At 41.6% G+C, this 19450-nt stretch overlaps 1 protein-coding gene across 1 annotated transcript; it reads left to right on the forward strand.

Moving 5' to 3' along the window:
• Positions 1-301: 301 nt before the first annotated feature.
• Positions 302-17400, forward strand: LOC308293920 (excitatory amino acid transporter 2-like; the record flags this gene model as incomplete). The annotated part of the gene is given in 12 exon segments (XM_080736581.1): positions 302-316; positions 319-341; positions 4670-4809; positions 7626-7778; positions 9352-9602; positions 10429-10582; positions 10928-11054; positions 11459-11692; positions 12655-12849; positions 13607-13741; positions 13848-14121; positions 17326-17400. Coding segments are annotated over 12 exon segments (1776 nt in total).
• Between the last annotated feature and the right edge of the window lie 2050 nt (positions 17401-19450).

Consider the following 19450-nt stretch of genomic DNA (forward strand, 5'->3'; position numbering starts at 1 on the left):
GTGGTCTGGTTCTGTTCTGTGTGTGTGTGTGTGTGTGTGTGTGTGTGTGTGTGTGGTGGACCCGCTCCTCCCTTGATGCTCAGGAGTAGCCGTCTGCCAACTGTGAGCCTCTAGCTGTCAGCAGAGCTCGGTTGCCTCCACCAGCCTAGCCTACACAGGGGAGCCTCGTCTGCGTGTCGACATCCCTGACAGCACGTTTTTGATGGAGCAGCTCTGATCCTAATAGTGTTATTTATTTTTTCCTTTTTTTTTTTGTGGCTCATTCTTAAATACCAAAGACTGGAACGCTGCTCCCTGGTGAATGTACATAGCACTTATACCTCAACTCCGCCAGAAATGAAGTAAGTACGGTACATCTCATTTCACGGTTCCACGGATGACACTGCTTTGATAGTTTTTTCTAAAGAGTGGCTTCGTTGGTTTGCAAGTTGGAGCCGATGACACCTGCTGTCGTCGTGCATGGCTTCACTGCTCTCTGGAGTTTGGGATTGCACTTTGTCATTTAAATAATTGCTGGGAAAGAATAAGCAACCAGACTTGGAGCATTTTAACCCATTTATAACGGGTACACATTATAGTGTATAATTTATTATTTTATGCTTTAACTATTGAAAAATAGCAGATATACAAGCTCACAGCGGCTGCAGCTTGTAGATCTGCTATTTTTGACCCGATTCTATGAGTGTCTTTTGAATCCTTCTAAGATTTTTTGAAAAACCTATGTTTCTATGTCAGCAATCTGGCCGGCCATCGTCAAAGAAAAGGTCTTTTTCACTTAACTGGAGCTCAGTTAGTCTGTTCTTGAGAGACTACCATGTCAGTGGTTCTCAAACCTTTTCATTTGAAGGACCCCCATCTAAAAATATTTAGTTCCAGGGACCACCCAGAAGCAAAATTTGAGTTACAAACGTTTGCTTTGAAAATACATATATTCAAAGATTTGCACAAATTTTCACGACTTTTTCAAAAATAGCAGATCTACAAGCTCGCTGTGAGCTTGTATATCTGCTATTTTTCACTGGTTAAAGCATTCAATAAATCTAGGCCTAAATGGGTTTTAAGTAATGATTTCATGCTGAATACATTGTGTGATAGTAATTCGAGAAAAAAGTGAATTCTTTCAGGAGATGATTGATGTATGTATCTGTCAGGATGCTATGTGTCCTGACTCCTGAGGTAATACATGTAGCACGTCTTGTTTTAGTGACACCTTCATCAGTGCCTCGTGTCTCGGCAGTCCTGTAATTCAATTAATCTGACTAAGCTCTGAGCTAAGATTAATCGGTTTATAAAATGATCCCATTAGAGCGATGGGGAGAGGAGGGGTAATTACTTTCGTGCGTGTGTTTGCATACATGTGTGTGAGCATGCAAGCATTAATGCAATGCAACGTTCAATAAGGAGAACATTTAAGCCAGTATGGAAACGTTCGTCATTTGCAAAGGTGAGGGTTCGTCTATCCATAATATCCACTACATTATAGTGGAGAGACTGTTGGAGAGCGGAACAAATGTGAATGCCGTGACAGAACGATTTTCTGCCTATTTCCGCTCCCCGTGTGCTAAAAATAATGAAAGGCAGAGGAAAAGGAAGGGGAGAATTCAATTAACAACTTTCATCAGTCTCATGGAATGGGATTACGTGGTAAATGTTCGTTTTTGCGCCCCGCCTTCCCCCTCCTCATTTCTCTTCTAATTAAAACAGCTTCTCCTGAACTGTGGACACATGCCTGAGTCGAGTGTGATGACGGCAAAATGCTTGCATGGTCTTGGTGCTTGCATGTACTGCCTTTCATTTTCACACACTGATATGAAATGAATAAGAGAGAGTGGGGCTGGTCCATCTGTGTGCCTGGAAGCTGGCCAGGTGGGCTTCCTATAGCCAATCTACTGTGTGTGTGTGTGTGTGTGTGTGTGTGTGTGTGTGTGTGTGTGTGTGTGTGTGTGTGTGTGTGTGTGTGTGTGTGTGTGTGTGTGTGTGTGTGTGTGTGTGTGTGTGTGTGTGTGTGTGTGTGCGTGCGTGCGCGTGTGCGTGCGAGTTTGCACACGTGTGCATGTGCCTACGTACGTGTGGAATCTGTGGATAATCGCTAATGACTACTTTCACGGGAACAACGGCCAAATAAAGGAGCCCTGTGTGGGCCGGAAGCTTTTCCAAATATGCTGCGATTCTCACACCCTGTCCCCCCACTCTGATCTGCTTTCTGTTTTTGAAAATGCTTGTCAAGTTAAAAATGATTAATATCTACAAAGCATCCGCAGTCTCTCTCTGAAGGACCACGGGTTGAAGGGTGAGGGGACAAAACAATGTTATATAGAAGCTATTGAGACGGCCATTTGTTGACTTTGTTATGGCTAACCCCAGGGGTGAGGTGAAGGGTTAAACTCAGTCACGCAGTGTTTCATCTTTGACATCCCTTTGTCCCTCATCAATGCGGCCCTCCTGAATAGGCCAAATAGAGACATTGGCACCTCACTATATTATCAATACAAAGGAAAATGTCTAAAATGCTAAAATATGTAATGGATTGTCTCTGCAATAAAGGGGGTGTGGAATATGAACAATCGTCAATCTGTTTAGCCACCCTCTTTCTCTCTCTCTGTCCAAAGTGATTCTTACAGCTGCCTAACCGCTGTGTGATGATAGACACAGCTGGCTTCTGTCTCTCTAACAAACTCATTCCCAACCTCTGCGGACCAAGAGGAAACTAGCTTTGTGCTGCCTGTATTGAGCAATCACATTCTATTCATTTAAATGGGTAGCTTGACAAATCCTTTTGTCACCACAATATTCCATTCGTTTTTTCATCATTCTGTCATGTCGAACTCTTGTCAAAAAGGGTTGACACCTGCTGTATGTAATAGAGAAAGAGAGAGCGAGAGTGAGGAAGACAAGGCAGTTACTTCAGAGAGAGGGAGAGAGAGACAGAGAGAGGGAGGGAGGGAGAGAGAGATATTATGAGGATGCATTAATCCAAACAGTCAGCAATTTACTCATTCTCAAGTAACAAGTGATTTCCACACTCCAGTGTCTGTACTTCACTCTCTGGTTCTCATTCCCAACTGTGTTTCAAAAGGCCACAAACACTCTCCGGTGGCCTTTTTGACTATCTCTGACAGTGTACGAATGTTACCAAATGGGCCTGTAAGAGTCCATTTGTACAGTAACAAATTGATAAATTAACAATGGATTTTACTGTGCGTGTTCGTAGAGATTATTTGTGGTCATAAAGATTACACCCAAGATCTTAAATCCATGCAGTATTTTAGATTGTAAATCATAATTCTTCATAGAATTTGATACAGACAGTGATAATCTTTCCACAAATTGCTGTTTCATGATCCAATATGTAATCCTTTTTTTTTTTACTTTTTTTGGTGAAGGACAGCTAAAGCTTCATTTGAGATTACTACATAATGCATAAAACATATGTACACATTTCTTATATAGAAGTAAAGCCACAAAGCCTTGAAATGTGCCACATACTGTACTGCGTGAAGGGATATGTCAGGGCTGTTTGAGTTCCTACGCTCCAAGCAATCATCTTCCATCTGCTATGTGGAAGATGAGTGTTTCATCTGAATGCTCTCATGTTGCTAGGAGACAGGTCAAAACCCTTGGACACTACATACCTTATATAGCATTACTCAAGTCACAGAAGTTGACCCAAAGTGCAGTGGACTTCATGTGCAGTGGAAGATTGTTCCAGAGTGTGGGGCCATTAACTGAAAAGGCCCGGTCACCTTTAGCAATAAGACTGTTGGGGTAACAGCAAGGAGCATTTGGGAGGATGACCTAAGTACCCTGGTGGCAGGAGGTGCAGAAACCAGATCGGAGATGTGCTGTGGCGCAGGGCTGTTTGAGGCTTTAAAAAGAAAGTAAAAATTTTAAATCAATGCGATGATTCACTGGTAGCCAGTTCAGTTGGAACAGAACCGGGGGAATGTGCTCTTTCTTCCTAGTTCCAGTCAAGAGTCTGCCATCTGAGTTCTCGGCCATTTGTAGATGGGATAGAGTGGACTGAGTCTGCCCATGATAAAGTGAATTACAATAGTCCAACCGAGAGGTGATAAAAAGCATGGATGACAGTTTCCAGCTCCTTGTGTGTTAAAATGATGTTACTACTATACTAGTTATGTTGTTCCGTAACTACCAGACATTATAGCTAAGCTAACAGGTGACCGACCAAACTTTGATACCGTCACTGTCGGGAAGAAACCTCGTAAATTAAAGCCCTACTTCATCATACAAAATTGTCTCACAAAGGTATTGAAAATAGCAGATCTACAAGCAGATCAGCTATGTTCACTATTTTAAATCGTTTTTAAAATAATAAAAAAAGGGAAGGTTTTGGACATACAAGATTTCCTTCCACCTGACAACGACGGTATGTATTTGATCAGAACAGAACAGAAGTACTGTTTCTATTCTATATATTATGGAGCACCCCAACCTAGGTTTTTCACAGTGCATGTTATAAAGATTACATCCAGTACATCCTTGTGACAATAAACTTCTTGAAGCTCTTGAATCTTGATGTTGTTCTGATTGAATGTTCAATGTTGTTTTTAACCAGGAACCGTGCTGAGGTGGTGAATATGCAATTGTATTCTGTCTGCAATGTACAGTGCATCACAGTAATGTTTCCTTTCCCTCCCTTCTCTCCCAGTGCCAACAACATGCCTAAGCAAGTGGAGGTGAGGATGCACGAGAGTCATCTGGAGCCCATCGAGGCCAGACCTCAGAACAAATGTGCCAAAATCTGCTCCAAGTTGTGCAAGAACCTGCTGCTCACACTCACTATTCTCGGTTAGTAGGCCTTTCTTTCTTTCTTTCTTGCTTTCTTGCTTTCTTTTTTCTTTCTCACCACTCAAACACTCACCACTTTAGATCAGGCTGTAAACAGGTGTTCACCCAATGAAATCCATTTTTTCTATCGATTACTCAACCCATGGAGGCTTGAATTCATGGATATTTTTTAGTTTTTGTCGCATTCTTAAACCAATAATTTGATGGCCAGCAGTGGTTCCCTATGGAGACACAAAGAGTCTCCTAAAATTATTGGCTTAGGAATGCGACAAATACTAAGAAATATCCACGAATTCAAGTCTCCATGGGTGTGAGTAATCGATAGGAAAAAAGTAATTTAGGGGTGAACTATCCCTTTTAATATGTAGAGATTCCCAGAGTAGCAGCAGTGGTTGTGACCTTCTCCAGCCCAGTGCCACCTACTGCACACAGAGCATGTCACTGAGCACACAAATGGTCCCTTGTGGTGCATAAGAATTGCAGTTATGAGAGTTATTCACTATGCTGGGGGAGGTGTTTTAATTAAATGATCAAAGGGCACAAATTTCAATATGAAGTCATAGCGAATTTGTTTTAATTCAGTTGGGCTTAAGGAATTACCAGTGCACAATGTCATTAATTACACATGGCTGTGTTAGTATGTGTGGACTGTGCGAGTGTGCGTACAGCTTTCATGTGTTTCGTGTGTTTCGTGTGTGTGTGTGTGTGTGTGTGTGTGTGTGTGTGTGTGTGTGTGTGTGTGTGTGTGTGTGTGTGTGTGTGTGTGTGTGTGTGTGTGTGTGTGCAGTACATCACACAGTACATCACACTTGGCAGTACACCCCTGAAATGTTAAAGCCAATACAATCATTGATCATCTGTCACTTGGCAGATCGGGCCCTGACTTGGAGTGGGTTTGCAGTAGGGCTCAAGAGAAGGCACACTCTATTGAACAGGAAATTCAGTGCCATCCAAGTCCAATGGGTCAGCAGAATCCACAGGGCACCGCTAGACTGTACGGCATAAATCGAGGCACAGAGGACCGCTTCCAAATTTAAGGAAGCTGGATTGGATGTGATTATAGTGTGTGCTAATAAACGGCCTCCCAGTCTTTGGCAGCAGAGCGGTGGCAGAGGAAGTGCAACCCCTGGGGGGCGCCAAGGTTTTGGGTTCAGGCCATGCTTTGTCTGTGAGAGGGACAAGACAGAGTGACCCAACCACAGGGCCCGAGTACAGACAGGACTGCAGGGAGTCAGAGCACACAGAGGTCAGAAGAAGCACTGGTGGTATAAAGAAAAAAAGAATTGTGAAAAGAGAGACCAGAGGGCTAAACAGGGGCTTGGGAGGAAAGCTTTGGTCTCTCTATTATCCACTTAAGCCCTATTTTAAAAATCTACAGCTTGTAGATTCAGCTATTGTCTAGATTTTTCTGAGAGGTTTTGAAATTATATTTCAAAATAGGTTGTTAAAATACATCCCTTAGACTAAGAGCAGTGTTTCTCAAACTTTCAAATTTCAAGGTCTCCCCTTAACTCTGACAGTGTACAAAATGGAACCAAATGGACCCGTTCACTGTCAGAGTTACAGATTTGTATGGGTCAAGATAGACCCCCCCTAAAGGAACCCACAGTCCCTGGAATCCACGTTTAGAACCACTGACTTAGAGGACAAATAGGAGATGAGCTAAGAACCCTTCACTCTTCCCCTGAAGAACACAGATTGTACTTCAAATGAGAAAGAAACTCCTTGCCAACGTGAAGCTTTCCTTGAAAACCTGTTGGCGCTGGAGGGAGTACAGATGCTCCGCCAGACAGTGTGAGAACTACTGATGTGCTGCTTACTCCCCAACGCTTCACAGACATCTGATCTTAATCTGCTTTGAGCCTCTCTCTCACACCGCAGTAGATTTTCAGTTTTTTATCTCCCCCACCCACTAGCATCCCGCACTGCTCCACACAACCGAATCGATAAGGAGCACGGATCAGCTCTTAAGGAGAGAAAGCAGTGTTGTCATTTATTCACGCTCTCGTAGATCTTCTATGAAGTGCCCACAATAGGGTTGCAAATACACTGTATATCCAATTACTTGCGTGGATTGGATATGGGATTTCACCCATCCCTCAAATTTTAAGAGACACAATTTAAAGTTTTCTCTAGCTTTTAATAAAGATTGATTGATTGATTGAATACTTTATTAACAGTTTGCAAAAAATACAGAGGTACAGTTACAACAATGCTAAAATAATAACACAAAAGGAAGGGAAAGGAACTGGTTGGAATAACGTGTTGCTTCCACGTGCTACGTCCTACCGGAGAAACTTCCCCCTGTCAGGTGATAAGAAGCGGCTTTCTCACTCCTCATGCATTGAAGCAAGCATGAGCTCAGTGCTCATGCTCAAAACCCATAGACTGTAAAAAAAGCGTACACGGACACGGACATGATGTGCCGTTCCTCATAGTAAACTGCAACCTTTGGTCGCAATAACACAAAAAGCACTGAAGGTTTGTTTCCATAGTGGTCCTATGTATTCAATTTGTCAAGACATACAACATACAGTACATATAAAGACATACACATGATACAATAAATCATCAATACGACTTGCTCTTGATTTTACATGTGTATTGTGTTTCATATGTTTTACACTCTAGTTGTCTTGTTTGTAGGGATTATGAACAATTTTGGTTACCATGTTATTGGCCTTGATTGGAAATCACTTTGGGTCAACTTTTGTTGTTTTTAAATGTGCTATGTAATTATAGGTGACTTGAGTTGACTGCATTCCTTAATCTGGGCAAAATGTCTACGTCTTGTCCCTCTCTCGCTCTCATTTCAGGTGTGATTTTGGGAGCTGTATTCGGATGTATGCTTCGTATGGCCTCCCCCATTCACCCAGACATCGTCATGGTGATAGCCTTCCCTGGAGACATCCTGATGAGGATGCTGAAGATGTTAATCCTGCCACTCATCATCTCCAGTTTGATCACAGGTACAACCTGGTAGGGATATGCAATATATCGATATTATATCGATATTGTGATATAAGACTAGATATCGTCTGGGATTTTGGATATTGTTTTGGATTCCTAGTTTTAATAACTTTTTGTTTTATTATACATTTTATTTATATTTTTTGAAAATTGTGAATATTTATGGAAGAATTTCACCTATTATGAATGACAGGCCATTAGAGACGTCAGGTTGAATGTGCTTTAAGGGGGTTCCAGACGGTACGCGGTCACCGCCTCCCAGTAATTCATTTTCAATGGGAGGCGGACGGCTATTTCGGCCACGCGGAGAAGTTTAGAGGGGGCGCGGCGAGCGGGCGCAGTCCCTTGAAATCCCTGCGAGCGTGCCCGTTCATGCATGCACACGCGGGCGCCGAGAGATGGATTGTGTTCATCTTTGTGAAATACCGCGTTTGTGTATCACCGCGGCGCGGCCGCCGCTGATCCTAGCGGGAGCCCCTGCGGCAACCGCTGCTCATCTGGAGGGCCCTTAACTCTGCTTGTGTTTGAAAAGTATCAACAAAAGACTAAATAACAATGGCTTTGGATCCTTTGAAGCACAGGCAGTTTTCAAAACCCATGGTTGGTTGTTTTAATTCAGGTTTCTTCCCCTGACTGGGGAAGAAAACTAATATAAACACATGAGGGCTGATTACACATGAGATAAGCTGGGGAAGACATGAACATTGAACCACTAAAACTAGAAGATGAACATAGAAATACAAGACTTTTACGTTCAAGAAGTTTCATTCAACTATTCAATGAATACTATCAATCAATGATTTAAAAATCATTATTTAGAACTTAATTGGGTGTTTGCATTCTGCCTGTCATGCTCTGGAATATTGAGTCAACACTCCCACGCAGAATCATTACCAGGCACAATACACACATACAAGCCCTATATGTCATACTTCCTTGCACAATGTTGTCGTGCAAAAATAGCATCAATAGGAGAACCTTGTATTGTGAGCTTGTATCTGCTTTGAAAATGTTATTTGTTTATACTTCGTTTAAATCGATTCGTTCAGTTAAAGGTAGGTAAGTGATTTCATTTAATTCAACAAAATGGGTCTATGTTCTGATAGTAGTGTTTGGTCCATATTTGGACTTCAGCCTTATCTCCTGTGAGGAGATAAGGGTGAGTGGAACTGAGTTACTGAGTGGGACTGAGTTACTAGGGCCCAAGGTGGAGGGGGCCTTAATTATTTTATACTTTAGCTATTGAAAAATAGCAGATACAAGCTCACAGCACGGCACTGAGTACCGTGCCGCAAACCTGTAGATCTAACAATCTTGTAGATAGTTGTGAAAATGTGTGCAAATCTTTGAATATATGTATTTTTTAAGCGAACATTTGTAACTCAAATTTTGCTTTCTGGGGGGGGGGGGTCCTTGGACCTAAATATATTGAGATGGGGGTCCGTGGCCAAATACATATCATTTTGGCGGTCCTTCACATGAAAAGGTTTGAGCACCACTGAAATAGAAACATAGTTTTTTCAGAAAAAACTTGCACTCCTAAAACACAAATCCTGCTCGTTGTGGCTGCAGGTCTGGCTGGCCTGGACGCCAAATCCAGCGGTCGCCTGGGCACCAGGGCTATGGTATACTACATGTCCACCACTATCATCGCTGCTGTCCTGGGAGTCATCCTGGTGCTCATCATCCACCCCGGCAACCCCAAGCTGAAGGAGGGTCTGGGCGAGGGAGAGAAGAACGATGACGTCTCCAGCTTGGACGCCTTCTTCGATCTGATCAGGAACCTGTTCCCGGAGAACCTGGTGCAGGCTTGCTTCCAGCAGGTAATTGGGCCGATGCGTAAACGGGGAAAAAAGGCAACACACACAAATTCACTGGCAGTTTTATGAATGAGTGGTATGTAATCAAAGACTAATTTATGGTCTGCACAATATTCAATATTTAGCGCAAAGATTTGATGGTTTATGTTATGCAATCACTTCATTCATTCAACCTTTATTTATTTTCTTGGAAAGCAGAGCCCTAATTTTCAAAGATGCCAAGATTACAGAAGGCAGTGTAATAGAGTAAAATCTATCAGCGTTTCGGGTCTCGCAACATCATACCCCTCGTCCAGGTGACCCGACTTACATCCCAGTAGCTACCCACGATCAGTCCTATTAGGGAAAGACAGGGACACTCACTCCGCCGCTCTGGAACTACTGCCGGGACTGGGAGGTAAACCAATCTGGCACGTGGAAGGACTAGCTCTGTGGGTTGATTCCTGTAATAATATTGAAATAAGAACAGCAGGATAAAATAGTAAATGGTGCATTTGTATAGCATCTATATCCAAGGCGCTTTACAATGATTGTGCATTACATTCACCCATTCACACACACATTCATACACCAATGGCGAAGGAAATCATGCAAGGCACCAACCTGCTCATCGGGAGCAATTAGGTGTTCGTTGTCTTGCTCAAGGTCAAGGACACTTCGACAGCAACTCTGGGGGAGCCTGGGATCGAACTGGGAACGGACCCTCAAGTTATGTGAAAAAATGGGTTAGGGTTGTGGGTTAGGTGTATTGTAATTCACTTTACTTGGTACAGTTGGCCCAATTAATGCTACAATTCAACCTCCAATAATGTTTCCTCTCTCACCACAGATACAAACGGTCACAAAGAAGGTGGAGGTTATAGAAGAGGAATTAAATGCCACCGCCACCACTGCCGTGGAGAGTTTGGTCGCAAACTTGACCAAAGAGCCACAGTTTATCGTCAAAAAAACACTTCAGATGAAGAATGGCATGAACGTCCTTGGTATATCACTTTCCTTCACATTCTAGATGCAGTGACAAGATATAGATTTACCGAACAATTTAATAATACTCTAGATGGCTGTCTAGTGTGTCCACACCAAGCACCATAACTATAACTATAAAGATATTGTCCGCACCACAGAGTCCACACCTCAACTATAACCAATGGTGATCAATATAGTTAAAGTGCTTGTTGTGAATTGACCTTCAAATGCTAAAGCTCAACTGTGGACCAGTTTATCTCCTTGGTTGTTTTTTGTCTCATTAACTTGATTATCTTCTGTCTTCTAAACTGTCCACATTTACATTCACAGCTTTGATTCAGTCTGTTAATGTTTTTCTGCAGGCTTGATTGGTTTCTTTATTGCCTTTGGCATCTGCATGGGCAAGATGGGAGAGAGAGCCAGACTCATGATCGAGTTCTTCAACATCCTCAACGAGATTGTAATGAAACTTGTCCTCTTGATCATGTGGTCAGTAACACTGCGGGGGATCTCTGTGGACTGGAAAATGATTAGATATACCAGAAATTATGTTCCCTTTAAGCCCTATATACTGTACCTACTTAGTCATACAATGAATAGCAAAAAGAGTAGTTGACCAGTTGAAGTTTCACCCCAAAATAGGGTTGAAAGTGATAAAGGTTTATATCATTGAAACATGAATGCTTCATTGATTTAGCTAACATCACTGTATCATTAAAGTGACTTTAACATACTGAACCTGTAGATGATTAAGAGAAATAAAGTAAACAAGGGAGTCACCACCAACAGTCGAATATGCTAACATAATAACATAAACATAAAAGTGAATAATGTTCCTCCTGTTGGTTGATCGATTATATTTAAAACTAACGACAGCTCTGTCTCTTCATCAGGTACTCTCCCTTTGGTATTGCTTGCCTGATCTGTGGTAAGATCATCTCCATCAAAGACCTGGAGGTGGTCGCCAGACAGCTGGGCATGTACATGGTGACAGTGATTGTTGGCCTGATCATCCACGGTGTCATCTTCCTGCCCAGCATATACTTTGTCATCGTCAGGAAAAACCCCTTCACCTTCTTCCTTGGCATATTCCAGGCCTGGGTCACTGCCCTGGGGACAGCTTCCAGGTCAGTAGTGTGTATTGAGGAGTGCATATACAATGAAATCTGTGTTCATTTAACTCAGTGTAAAGGATCTACAGTATACGCAGAGGTGTAGTGAAGGGGAGCCCATTGGAGTGACGCTCCACCACTTCTAGAAATATGATTTTACCGAGGATGTGATAAACAATTGATTTGAAAAGTATCAATTGATACAAAAACTATTGATACAATCTCATTCAAACATTTTGATGCCTTTATTTGCAGTTAAAAAAAATCAACCTTGTTCTGAATGAAAAGTTACACTTTAGGCTGACACTCTTATCCAGAGTGCTCTTAAAGTGTATAAAGGCCTTACAGATTGAGGTACAGATACATTTAGTAGACACAGGGGTGTCACACCAAATTCTGGGCCCTGGCTACAAGTATTCACTGCGGTTCCCTCATGAATGTTCTTCATAGGGGGAGGGGGTTTAACCCATTTAGACTGGGAACGCATTATTACGCATTATTTTGTGCTTTAACTATTGAAAAATAGCAGATACAGCGCGGCACCGAGTCCCGTGCTGCAAGCTTGAAGATCTGCTATTTTTGAAGTCTTTGAATATTTCGAATCCTTTTTTTGAAAAACCTATGTTTCTATGTTAGTGGCGCTCAAACTTTTTCATGTCAAGGACTCCCAAAATGATATGTAGTTGGCCACAGATCCCCATCTCAAAATATTTAGTTCCAGGGACCCCGCAGAATCAAAATTTGAGTTACAAAAGTTCACTTAAAAAATACATATATTCAAAGATTTTCATGACTTTTCAAAAATAGCAGATTTACAATCTCGCAACGCTGCACTCGGTGACGTGCTGTGAGCTTGTATATTTGCTATTTTTCTATAGCTTAAGTATAAAATAATTAAGGCCCCTCCACCTTGGGCCCTAGTAACTCAGTGCCACTTTTCCCCCCTTGTAATCCCACAATTCTCTGTCTCTCTGAAGTGCTGGCACACTGCCTGTCACCTTCCGTTGCCTGGAGGAGAACTTGGGCATTGACAAGAGAGTCACTCGCTTCGTGCTGCCAGTCGGTGCCACAATCAACATGGATGGAACCGCTCTCTATGAGGCTGTGGCTGCCATCTTCATTGCCCAAATGAATGGTATCGACCTAGACCCTGGTCAGATCATCACTGTCAGGTAATATAACCATAAATATGTGGTATATGATTGCAATTCATCTCCCGACATCTAGATTATGTGTAATTCTTAGATTTAATTCACATTGGTTCGTATGGTCCATGAATACTAGTGAGCTTACTGTTAAGGTGAAGTTTACAAATGTAACCAAATGGTGTTAAATAACATTGATTTTAGATTTTAGTGTAGTCATTTGTACAGCCAATTAGTAAGTGTGTAGAATAATAACATTCAGGTTGGTGATACTGACATGATACTGACATGATACTGACCATGACACTGAAATGATACTGACCATGGTACTACCCATGATACTGACATGATACTGACCATAATACTGACCATGATACTGACCATGACACTGACGTGATACTGACCATGATACTGACCATGATACTGACCATGATACTGACCATGATACTGACCATAATACTGACATGATACTGACCATGACACTGACGTGATACTGACACGATACTGACCATGACACTGACACGAAACTGACATGATACTGACCATGATACTGACCATGATACTGACATGATACTGACCATAATACTGACCATGACACTGACATGATACTGACCATGACACTGACACGATACTGACATGATACTGACCATGATATTGATACTGACCAGCAACCAGGTTGACAGCACTATATATTTTTAAAAGAAACAATAGGCCCACATAGCAGAAAGTATAATAATTGATAGATTTTACACTGACTTCTCTTCTGTCATGTGATTCTGTCCAGTATGACGGCTACCTTGGCCAGCATTGGTGCCGCTAGTATTCCCAGTGCCGGCCTGGTCACCATGTTGCTGATCCTTACTGCTGTAGGCCTGCCGACCCAAGACATCAGTTTGCTGGTCGCAGTGGACTGGCTACTGTGAGTTCCACTTTGAGACCTGTATTCTAAAAATAAATAAATACATCTAAAATAGAAGACATTTGATCTGACTAAAATCTCTCCTCCAACCCAATCTTCTGAACAGGGACCGATTCAGGACCTCCGTGAACGTGGTGGGCGACTCCTACGGTGCAGGCATCGTATACCACATGTCCAAGGCGGAGCTGGACGAGCTTGACGCGCAAGCGGCCAAGTCGGACGACATCGAGATGATGACCACCAAGACCCCGTCTTACTATGACGACATGAAGAACCACCACGAAAACAACTCCAACCAGTGCGTCTTAACGGCTACCGCTAGTGCTAGCGCTACCACCACCGCCACAGCTAACAATACAGTCGTAGTAGATGAGTGCAAGGTACCACTAATGCTTCCGGACATAGAGACTTGTATTTAACCCTGTTGCGTGTTGCATGCTCATTCTGCGTCTGTGCTGTGTTCTTCTTTTCTTTCTTTCTTTCTTCTTTTTTCTTGCATCTTTGTACAGCTCAATGTGAATAAATACATTTTTTAAATAATTTTAAATTTAACCCAAATAAAATGCATGCTTATTTATTTCTCTGTTTATTCCCCTGGAAAAGCAGCTTTTGTGTTCTTTAAAGCCCAAGGTGCGTTATGTGGATAATCAAGGGGAATAAATTATTATACAATCCAGCTCTGCCCTTTCACATGCGCCTCAACAGACCACGGCCAGTCCAAAGCGAGATTAGCGTAACTACTACTGGTCATCTTGCGGTGGATAATCCTCCACAGTGGCAAGCATGGATAGGTCTTAGGGGGAGCTTTAGAAAGGCGCTTTGCAAAGGAGGTGCCGACATATTGCACAAGTGAGAAAGACTTTCCGAAGTGGCTGTACAGCAAATCCTCGCAATTTGGATGGAAACTGATCCATGCTCAACGCAATGCAAAATAGGGGGTTTAACAGAAAGGGAGTGCTATGTAATTGTGGTACTGCTACGCTCCCTGAGGAATTATGAGCTAAACTAACCATCTATTCAGGGTCACTAACTAATACCTGCTCCCAAATCCGCATATATCAATTGGAGAGGCAGAGATCCAGAGTTGTTCTGCTTTCTGCTCTCTTACCTCTATTACCCCCCCTGATTTTGAGGGTTTATTTATGGCGTCATTAAATGACCCCTTGCTATGTGTGTGTGTCTGAGAGAAGGCCATTGATGTTAATTATTTTAATTTGCTCCGTATTAATGAATATACATTTTTTATCACAAGATTTGTTTAAAGAAGGAAGACATTGCTGTGGGGGTTATGGCAGAAATGTGCTATACCGCATCCAATTAGCAGTGCATATATTCACTCTTCACAGTCTCCATACGGCGCCTGAGTCAGCGCCAGTCACATGGCTCTCCATTCAACACCAGCTATTTCTGCCCATTGTGAGAAGTTGTTGTTTGTTGTTAAAATGAAACCGGCAAAGCAACTTCGCACAATATAAAAACGAATCCCCACTTTGAATGAACTCCAGGATTAGGAGGTAATATTATGGGCGCTCACAGTGCTAGTTCCTTCAGACACACCCTGACTGCAAAGGTCTGCTAATGAGCCTGTTCATTTATTAAAGGATGGAAGGTGTTGCCTAGCAACAGAGAAGAAGCTATCCCCACATGCTGGAATGCTGTCTGTCGATGGTCGATTTAAAATGAAACATGGGCACAAAAGCTTGCAATTTCCACCTTCCCGTTTCTGTTAGTTGTTGGCTGTAAATAACATGGACTAGCATTGCTGTTCTTAAAGATTCAAAACGCTATAGAACGCCTTGCTTATTAACCTTTTTGTACATACTAAAAGTAGTGTAGTGTTTTGTATTTTTTTTGTATTTAATCTATATTCTCTGTGTATACACTGTACATATGCCTTGCATGTTTGTACATTTTGTTGCATGTTCATTTTGTGGTTATTGTAAATATGTACTTTGTTCTCAGGTCAGTAAAAGAAAGTCTGCTAACACTCTTAGGATTATCAGATGCATGGCCACCAGTAGGGATGGGTATCGTCTGCGTTACTTTTAATGGTATCGTATCGATTGCATGACGGCGATACTATCGGGTATCGGTTCACGTAAAAACGAACGATACCTCGTTTCGATACTCTGGAACGCACCCCTGGCCGGTCGCATCTGTAACAGTTGGGCTACTGAGAGTTTAATGACTGCTTTAGTAGGCTACACTCGTTACTGTGGAAAATAGCCGACAATAGCCTATAATGTTTATTATTATGATGATTATCCAATGTCTATACTCTCTGCTCCGCCACCGCCACGCAGTTAAGTTTAACTGCAGTTAAACTTAAATAAAAAAGTATCAAAAATGGTATCGAAAAGGGTATCGTATCGATTCCCAGGTATCGAAAAAGGTATCGTATCGATTCAAAGGTGAACGATACTCATCCCTAGCCACCAGTGCTTGCCCATGAGTTTTAGAATCCCACTCTATGCATGTTTATGTTCTAGAGACGGATGCATTGAAACATCAGACCATTTTATACCATGTCTGGACTGTTTCTTTGCAACAAATTGTTTATCTAAGATCGTGAACGTTGGCGTCGCCATCGGGCAGAAACTTTGTATTTCCATATTAAATTTTTACATTAATGAATTCCCTATTTTATGCATTGTTTTATGACAATGTTGTGCAAAAGCAGCAACAAAACTGCCCATCTACAAGCTTGTGCTACGTGTTACCAGTAAGACTCCCTAAATCGGGAGATAAGCGACCATCAGGTTGCATGTAAAAATCTTTCAGCGATTTAAAAATAGACGATCTACAAGCTCATAATGCCTCACGATTTTCTAAAGATTTTTATACATTTGAACATTTGAAATGGGACACTGTGCATAATGAGTACTTTTACTTTTGGTACTTTTAAGTAAATTATACCAATACTTTGGTAGTACTTTTGATACCAATAGCTTATACACTTAGGTTAGGTACAGGCCGGGTGATTCAGTATTGAGACTTCTTCCACCACTATGGTTTTTGGACGTACAAGGTTTCTGCCAGCAATGACGACAGGCTACTTGTGTATTAGGGCATTAACGACTTGTGATTTTTGCAAGTCGACTCGACTCAGTAAAAGGTTGAGTTGAAGTCGACTTTATCGTTTGATGACGTCATCACATCACACACGACCCCCCAATCATTTTGGGGGGTCCCCAATGTGAAACATTGTTTTCTCATTCAACTGTAAACACACCAACATAAAGTTTAAATGTATAGAGGGTATCTTCACATTTCTAAAGTGCCAATGTAAGGACTTCTTAATACCTCTAAAATGGCAAATTAAACATTGTCCAAATTGTGAAATATATAGAGGCAGAAATTGTGAAAATAGCATATCTACATGCTCACAACGCCTTGCATCTATTTTCACAATAGAAAGTATTATTATTATTTTTTTCAACTTCGACTTTCGCTGGTGGGAGTCGACTTGTGTAATGAAGACGACTGAGTCGACTTGTCGACTTTTTCGTTAATGCCCTATAGTGTATACTACTGTATGTGTGCCTCTGATGCTGTGCTTAGATGTGGATGCTAACTGCTTGCAGGTAACCTCAGCCACTAACGGCTCTGCAGCGGCGGAGTGCACACTTGTTGAGGAAGAACCCTGGAAACGTGAATAAAGCCAGCCCAGAGATCCCCTGCTCCTGAGCTCCACAAGCTTTCCTATCTGGTGAACAAAAAAAAAAGAGAAAAAAAGAGTCAACGAGATAAAGTCACTCGAACAGAACTACTAATTGTTTTTTTTTTATGTAGGTTAGTTTTTTTTTATTTTTAATAGTCCCTTTATAGTTCTTTCTAACCGTCTACCTGACTGATAACTAATACTAATTCACTTAACCGTGAAATCTATAACAGAGGTATAATTTACTTGTTAGAGCGCGACTTACGTGCTATGTAGCAAACGCTTGCACAGCATACTTCAAGGCTTTGGGAGGGAAGAAAAAGAAAAAGGGAAAAAAAGGTACTTAATAAAACATCCCTATAGTGATATATGCAGGATCCTGTATTTAGAAGACGAGAGAAGATTAATTTGCCGGCTGAGTCCAAAATGGGAGTTTATTAGAGGCAATCCATCAGTCTGGCGGCAGATGGTGAGTGGGAGTTTGTGCGCTAGCCATGATAGAACTGACAGAGGGGTTTGTGCTCAACTTCCAAGCATTGCACGCCCGTCGCCCCCATCACGATGAGCATGTGAGGGCCGCCGTGTTTTCTTTTTCACTCCCGTCTTTGATCTCACAAAGATAACCTTTGATTCTTCACTGGCGGAGCCTTTGAAGTTCATCGGGGCTGTCTTAACTGCCCCGCGTTATCATTTCTCTCCCAAACTGGTGAAAGGGTAGGAGGCAGAGAGACGCACAGGATCACCACCCTGGGCCTGATAGCTCACATAAGCACATGTACTATGGAATTCTAAAAGCACAAGTCATTCTATAATCACCCCCCCTTCCCTTCTCTCTCTCTTTCTCCCCTCCCTTTTTCATTTACTATGAGGTAAAGGGACTTTTTTTCCTCTTTTTGCCTGTCGTGTAAGATGCTGTACTATGAATATACCGAATGTGTGTGTCTGTGTCTGTGAGTTTGTGTGTATGTATGTGGGTGTGTGTGTGTGTGTGTGTGTGTGTGTGTGTCTGAGTGTGTCTGTGTCTGTATCTTTACGAATGTGAGAGCTGGGGATAAGAACATGACCAAGTTACTTATACGGACCAAACAGGCAGAAAATCAATCAATCCACAGAGGCCTTTGAACTGCCTCCGTGATGTCATTGACAGCGTCTTGTTGGTTTTCCACGCTATGTCCATTTACATCTGAGATGTTGGTAGGTATTATTATTCAGTTAACGTGAGGCCTCAACATCCAAAGCTAAGAGAATCACTGCCCTAGACATGAATAATATATCAACAAATGCATCATCATATGTACCTGGATAAATGCAGTCATTTCCTTCCTACACAAATGTTACTTTGTGATGCCAATGAAATCAAATGAAAATTAATGTCATGGTAATGATCGCTACAAATTTGACAGGGTTTTCATAAGCTGGAAAACATAGCACAGATAAGGGTAAACAATAGCACAAATAAACATGAGAGGTCCTTAAGTTGGTGGCATAGAATATCTTAAAGAATATAATTTTTACAAAGAAACAGAAAAAGATACATTATTTCATTCCCTGTTGACACTGATCTCTTTCCACATGAAAATGTATTTGATATAAGGGAAAAACAACAACTCAGGCTGCTGTCTTAACTTATTTGCAGGGAAATTTACATTTAGCCTATACCCCAAAATGTTTACTTGCTTTTATGAGCAAATCATTTTTCTCAACAGTTGTTTCTGTACCGCACAACTTTTGAAAGCTTTGATGTTGAACACAGTGACTGTTTACGACAAAAGTATTTTGGAAAGACTATTTTATAACGTGCCAATATTATGGGATGTTTTCCCAAGACATTTATCAAATATTTTATTTAGGGTTGGTTGTACTAAGCACACACGTTTTACTTCACATTCCAAATGTTCAATGATCATACCTACACTTCTATACTATCTAAAAGCACAAATAAAGACAGAAACAAAAGAATAATCGAACCGATTTAACCACCAGAAAAATATAATAATCATAATGTGAAAAAGAGCACAGTGAGCACAGTTAGACTGTTTTACCAGTAA

Source organism: Nannobrachium achirus (genome assembly GCF_963921795.1).
Source record: "Nannobrachium achirus genome assembly, chromosome: 11".
Taxonomy (NCBI): domain Eukaryota; kingdom Metazoa; phylum Chordata; class Actinopteri; order Myctophiformes; family Myctophidae; genus Nannobrachium; species Nannobrachium achirus.